The sequence below is a fragment of the Dermacentor albipictus genome, chromosome 7 (genome assembly GCF_038994185.2).
Source record: "Dermacentor albipictus isolate Rhodes 1998 colony chromosome 7, USDA_Dalb.pri_finalv2, whole genome shotgun sequence".
Taxonomy (NCBI): domain Eukaryota; kingdom Metazoa; phylum Arthropoda; class Arachnida; order Ixodida; family Ixodidae; genus Dermacentor; species Dermacentor albipictus.
In genome coordinates this window covers 29,034,665-29,041,629 of record NC_091827.1, presented here as the reverse complement: position 1 = coordinate 29,041,629, position 6,965 = coordinate 29,034,665, and the positions used below count along the sequence as shown (strand labels likewise).

Below are 6,965 nucleotides of genomic sequence, written 5' to 3'. Positions count from 1 at the left end.
TAAGAAACAAGAATGCCAAGGCTAGCAGGTTTTTATTTTCTTAAAAAGTGAGCTACTTCGCTGACAAAAAAAAAAAAAAAAAGACACAGGGAGGGGGAATAAAAAAAATGTAAAAACGTAAGAAATGCAATGGTGTGCCTCGGTGACACAAAATGAAATGCCAAATGCCCCACATCTATGTACAACTATGGGCAAGATGTTTGTACAAGACCACTGCAAACGACCCAAGCAAATGGCAGGTGACTACACGGAAAATTTAAAAAAAAAGTTAAAAAAGGGGGGAAAGGGTGTGAGAAATCTCACACACATGTTTAAGATGAGGAAGAATGCGTGACAGAAAGAAAAGAGAAAGAAAGAAAAAGGAAAGGGCAGCAAGGATCCTGCCGCAGAGAGCTAGGTCTGGGGAACTAAGAAGAATGGATGGGGTTCGCTTGTCCTCGATTTAAAAACAGTTGCGGGCGCGCCACAGAAGCAGCACAACAGTCTGTACACGCTGGCAAACGTGGCCGTGAAGAAACTTGGCTGTGGAGAGGTTGATGAAAGCCTCGGGGAACGTGGTGACCTTTTTTGACGTCTCTCGCACACAAGTGCTCGGAAACCATTCACGCCTTTCCTCTTGCAACGCCATGACTCTGTGCCAAGCACCGCCTTGACCGTCTCTCCCTTCAGAGTGCATTGTACGGCTCGGTCTGACAGCCAGTGGTACGTACAGGACGCTTTCGGGCCATCCGGTCGTTCCTCGGTCGTGGCACTGAAACCAGAGTGGGGTTCATCGTCACAAAATGTGGCCATACCGCTTGACACAGCAAAAAAAGTGCGCCCGATTCTCGAGCCATGTAAAAAAAGCACTGACAAAACAGCACAGAACTATCTTGCACAGCAATATCTTGATCATGCGGATCTCTTTGGCTTTCTGAAGATATACTTATTTGGCAAAATTCGCACGACCCACAACAAACCACAATTGCAGCACTAAAGTCGAGGAAACAATCTGCTTTATTTACAGCAGGAACATTCAGCAGAAATCCTCACTGGCTTTTAGACCGTTATTTCCTTGTCAAGTCAATGCCTCCGGAATGCTCTGAAATTCCACACTTATTCCAACAATGGAACACACCAATTCGACAACTTACCTTGACTTCGGAACTCCACAGCCACTGAACAAAAATGACCCCACTGCCATTCAATGGTGCTGCTTATGTGTATACAAATCAGAACATCTTGCAAAATTCTTCTGACTGGCATTCCAATCCATAACAGTGAGTAAAGCCCTTGATGAGTATTTCTTTCTAGCTTCAATTCAACGCAGTTATAGGTGAAGGGAGAAGTCTTGCGAAGAAAATTCTCATAGGACTGGGAAAATAAATGTGCATTTGTTCACGCAAGGTTGCACAAGTGATAATGTGTTTCCAATGTGTTCTGCATTCTGATGTTTTATGCAGTGTCAGGCTTAGCAAGTGAAGTGCAGAGCCAAGTGTTAATTCTAGCCACCACATTCTTTATTTGTTACTAGAAAAGAACCTCATGCATGAGGAGGCCATTCCTGTTGTTAAAACCGGCAGAAAAGTTCAATGGCAGCGAGAATAAATAGGAGGAGAACCCTGAAGAGGCCTGGGAGCTGCCAAGCGACGAATCGATCAATGATGGCACCCAGGGAACGGCCAAATCCAGGGCTCCCTAACCAATCAAGCAGAGAGAGAGAGAAACTCCATATGCAAGAAGGATAGGAGGCTGGAAGAAACAAGTGTACAGACAGTTAACCTAGAGCAGGGGTCCCTTTGTAACCCACCTTTGTGAGTGGTCAAACCTAAATATTGTGCCCAATATATTTTCCCAAAGACAATTAAAAAAAGTTACAACACGTGAAACGTAGTTTTACGATTTTTTTGGCTATGATTGGGGTAATCTGACTGGTTATTTTGGTACCAATTTTACGTTGCAGCTGGCACCAATGCATTTCTATGAGCCCAAACTTTCATTATTGCGATACTAAGATCGGCCTTTGCCAGATAATTTGAAGCTGACCGGTCAGCATGCACGTGTGCGACCCCTACGGTGACGCCAATATTGACCCTTTTGTGGCCACGTCTTGTCGGAGCTTAGGGGACTGAATGCATTGAACCCATGCCATCTCTTGTTGGAATGCTTATTTTCAGTCTGCTCTAGAAGACAATGTAATAATGGTAGCTCAAACAATCCGTTTACATCAACTGGCAGTTGTTTGCATCTCGTTAAAGTCTGCGTCTTCTTTAACTTGATCCGTTGGATAATTAGGCCTATTTCGTCTTTTCTGTCAGGGTCGAATTAACGGAAGTGGACTGTGCATGGATTTGCTCACCTCGAGTGATTTTTGTAGTGATATTTGTTGCACTTTACCAGTCTAAATTTCAACCAATCGTAGTTAACCCAACACAGGAAGGAAACAAGTTTCCACACATGCGCATGGCCATTGCTATGAGCTGCATCTGTAACAATACAAAAGGATGGACACTTGGGTGAGTTGGTAGGGCAGTATATTATTGCTTTGCAGCGTGAAGTGACACAGACGAAGACTAGAAGATGACAGGATGAGCATTAACTCTCAGCTAAATGTTTATTGAAATGATCAACATGTATATAAGTGATTGCAAAGACTGTTGCAAACAAACATGACAAGGTCTAAAGACCATCAGTTACAATACTTTGAATATGACCAATTTCAAAGTCACCAAGCAATTTGAAGCAAGGCGGACGAAGTTGAGGCAAATCCACACATTTTACATATTACTATCATGCTGGATGAATTGATATAACTGCAACTTGCACACACACTAACAACAAAGTACGCTCTAGTAATTTTGGTAGGATACATTGCAGTACAGAGAAAAAAGCTATCGAATGCAAAGGAAGTTTCAGCGCAGAAGAAAGAGTTCTGGGGAAAAGCCATGACCAGGTTGCCAGTGAATTATTGGGTCATTTCATATTAAGGAAAGAAGAGTGCAATGCGTCAGCGTCCCCTCAATATCCTTGTACAACCGAAACCCACGATAACGAAATCCCGCACCAAAAAAATTCTCGCGACAATGAAATGTTTTCATATCCCCGGCAAACACCCGTATGATTCAGTGAATTTCATAACTCTCGACAACAAACTGTTGCTGTACTACAATCCCACACCAACAAAATTTGCTGGAACGTAACCTCGCATATTACCTACTCGCACAAGGCTAGCAGGCTCCAAAATATGCTCAAACGCGATTGCTTTGCACTAACATTGAGTAAAATACCACTACATTGCATGCGCAGGGCACCGCCGTTTTTCTTTACAAGAACAACCAAGCGCCGGAAGTGATCGCGTGCGCTGGAAACACATCATGTCCGCCACCTTGTTTCTTGATCGCCCATTTTAAGGGGAACGCATTTTGCTACCAGCATGTGATGACAGTTTATGCACAAGAACAGTGTGTAATCTGCACTTTGGTGAGGAAAATGCAGCAATAACAAGCGAATCCATGTCCTGCCGATGTGGAATTGTTTATAGTGCTTGAGATGGTGGTCACAGCATGGAGTGCCACGCACTGGGCTGCGATTGAGCGATCGCTTGGGAACGCCCGTCCCCGGCTTCAAAAACACCGATTTTGGTGCCACTGAACAGGCATCACGTGCGGACTAGACGCCAGACGTAGATTTGCGGCAAGGGGCCGTAACATCGATCGATCGCCTTCGAGTATGCGAGATACAATCACTTTCGCGCTCGGCACCAGACACGTGAGCACCTACGGATGACGACAAGCGTGCACTGGAGAAATGCTGCTGCATGCGTTATAAAACACTGTTGCTCTGCGCCCGGTGCCGACTTACGCAAAATCTCGCAAAAATGATCGTATCTCCAAAAATCAACAGACCACTCAATATCAATACTGCTCCACGGCAGTGCTGCCACAGCTGATAGACGCACGCGGCGCATTTTGTGCTGTCGGCATTGCGGTTCTGTATACTTGAGCAAGCTTGACAGCGTAGGCTAACAGAATTTTGACAGTAACGTTTCCGTCTTGACGCATTATGTATCTGTGCTGTCTCATTTTGCAACAACAAAATTCTCGCGAAAGCAAATTTTTTCGCATTCCCTGCCGATTTCCTTACTGCGAGGTTCAACTGTAGTTTTTTTTAGATGCTGCAGTCTAAACAATATGGAGCTCATACGGTTGCCGTCTTTTGCGTAAACTTTCTCCGTGCATGCGTGTGTGTGTCCAAAGTTTACTTGTGTAGGTTTCAAGCTACCAACTAAGTTGTGAGTTGGCGCCTTAACCCTGTTCTTGTGAGTGTCTTAGTTTGCACCGTTCTTAAGCTTGGAACAAAGACTGCACGGGACGGCTCACCCTTGCCGTTGTCAGCTTGAACAGCACGGTCACAGGTTTGGACTGGCGAGGGGGGACCGTCTGCCCAGGACGGTGACGAGCAGTGGTTCGCAGGTGGCGAGGTACTTGAACGCTTCCGGCCGTTGCCGCCCGAAGGCAGCAGGCCCTCCTGCTGTTGAGCCAACAGTGCCTGCTTACGCTGCAGCACCTCCAGCATGGCTGGAGTGGGGTTGTCCATACCCATGCTGTTGCTGTCCTCACAGAAGCCGTTCTTCCGAGAGTCTGCATTTCGTGTTGAATTAAAGAGATTAAATTCTGGGGTTCTATGTGCCAAAACCACGACATGATTATGAGGCATGCTGTAGTGGGGGGACTCGAATCGTACTGGATCATACGATTGTGGTATCACCGTGCCTCTGTGTGCAGGAAATGCTCAACGCTGGAAAGGTTGATGCTAACGATTATACTGTCATGAGACAGTGACGGGGCTGGCTAAAGGGGCAGCCCTGAAAGTTTTTTTTCTTTTTGTTGAACTCAAAAAATGCACTGGGAGCTAAATTGTACCGTTTCAGAAATGCCTCACCGCAAAAAAGTACTTCAATGTGTGCAGCAGAACCAAAGTTATGGCAATCAAAGATAACCTTTGAACCCCTTTGCGGCGTTGATTTTAACACACACACGCACACGCACACACACACACACACACACACACACACACACACACACACACACACAATGCTGTTTCCCAGTTCCTTATTCAAAAAGGTTCCTGCATTATGACTGAGTGAACGCGGCATAAACAATCAACACACGAGCTATCCTAGGACGACAAAAAAGTAGTAGGACTGTTGTCCCTGCGCTCAAATTTACCTTTAGAACTTGTCCTACCCGAGAGGGATGAAGCCGCTTTCTTTTTCGCCATTTTCGGCTCTGGATCCAACTTTGCGAGGCTGCTGAGCCCCGAGGCAGACTTCGTGGCCGCAGGCGACCGGCGGTTGTTTTTCCTGGCTGGCACCGCACGGCTGCGAGCAACCTTGGTTGCCGGCGGTTTTTCCTCAATGTTCTCACTCTCACTCTCGTCCGCGCTGTCTTCGGCGAGGATAATTTCTTGCAGCACCGGTTTTTTCTAAGGCGGGCGGGAACCAAAGAAAAAAAAAGTGGGCAATGAGAGACCGGAAATGTCAAATCGACAAGGACTTGCACTATTTCATTTTCCATTTAAGACCCTAAAAGGGAACAATGAATCTTTTAGACCGATGTGGCATTCTTTTACAACTCAATGTTGGCAAATTTCATGGTAACAGATTGATTATTAAAAGAGAAGATGAAGGTCAAAGTTACACTTTTTAAAATTTTGCACCAATGCCCCACGCCACCATGCTGTTGAAGTATGACAAAAGTTCTACGAGGTTCCTCTTACATATTCAGTTGCACAACTATCTTTTATGTCACGTAAGCGGTGGCTTCAATACTTTTGACAAAGAGTAGCGGAAACACTGACACGAGACAACAAACTTGCTAGAAAATTTGGCGCATTTATTTTATGCCAATTACATAGACTGCATTATATAAAACTAAAACAGGTGTCTGCCAGTAACTTATACCCTTTAGTGTTGGGAATTCCACAAGGGCCTTTTACAAACTTAGTGCAAATTATCTGCTGTTCAAAGTGGACTAATTTGGATGCCTTGTCAAGGTGAAATAGACTGAACAGGTGTGTATCACACAACAGTAACAACTTCAGACAATCTTAGGGGTGTGCGAAGAGTGTTTTCATGACACCAATTCATACATGAATTCAATAGTGATGGCCCCAAATTCAATATTCTTCAAATGGTCTCCAACACAAGGCAGACTTTTTACTCAAGTGTTCCAAGTATACTACCTTGACTCTCTTTGTAACACTATTGAAATTGTAGATTGAAGCGTAGATGCTTGCTCAAAGAATAAAGAAACAGCCAAATACAGCTCGATAATGCTTTTTAACAAGGCTTGATTGGCATGCTTGACAGTTGCAGATCCCATTTCCAACGAACAACTGGGAAATAGTTGACAGGAGGGAGAAAGACAAACAATGGAGCTCCAGATAAAAAGAACCAGGAAACGAAGTGTTTCAGTGCACAGAAAAGCCTTGGTAAGAAAAAGCCCGTGCTATGGGAAAGCAGGCAAAAGCTTCTGATCAACGGGGTCGGTTAGGATGCGCAAAAAGCACAACGCAATGTTATGCCTAATAGCCGTCTAGTGGCAGGCATCACCGGCGAGAGCAGAAAAGCACGATTAAACTAAACCAAGTGCACAACGAAACAGATCAAGCAGCAAAGCTACCAGGGCATTAAGTGAATGTGCTTGTGTAACAGTAGCGTCAACAAAGATTTCTTTGAATGGGTAGTTCAAAACTTACAGATTGACACTTTCCCGTGAGCTCCATAGAGGCACAGAAACACACCTATATCATGGACAGAAAAACGTGCACCCACACAGAAAAAAAAAAAAAGTGTGAGGAAGAACTTTAGTACTAACTCTTACGACATTGATATCATCACAGCAGATGCGGCACTTGAAGGCTGAAAATCAGCCCAGAAATCGTGTTTTCAGACTCATCTTCACATGTCCGAGACTGAGGCCCTG

The 6,965-nt window shown here is 44.8% G+C and overlaps 1 protein-coding gene across 3 annotated transcripts in view; it reads right to left on the bottom strand.

Annotated features, from left to right (window-relative positions):
• Positions 1-6,965, bottom strand: part of LOC135917404 (serine/threonine-protein kinase VRK1-like) — a 43,641-nt gene continuing 36,676 nt past the window's right edge. The window contains exons 12-15 of one of the 3 annotated variants that reach the window (XM_065450971.1): positions 6,739-6,783; positions 5,208-5,463; positions 4,359-4,619; positions 1-751 (exon numbers count right to left, since the gene is read on the bottom strand). In XM_065450971.1, coding sequence (XP_065307043.1) covers positions 666-751; positions 4,359-4,619; positions 5,208-5,463; positions 6,739-6,783 — 648 coding nt within the window. In that variant the 3' untranslated portion in view covers positions 1-665. Of the gene's footprint in view, positions 752-1,534; positions 1,678-4,358; positions 4,620-5,207; positions 5,464-6,738; positions 6,784-6,965 lie in introns of those variants that run through there. The other 2 variants (XM_065450970.1, XM_065450972.1) reach the window with 2 other exon arrangements.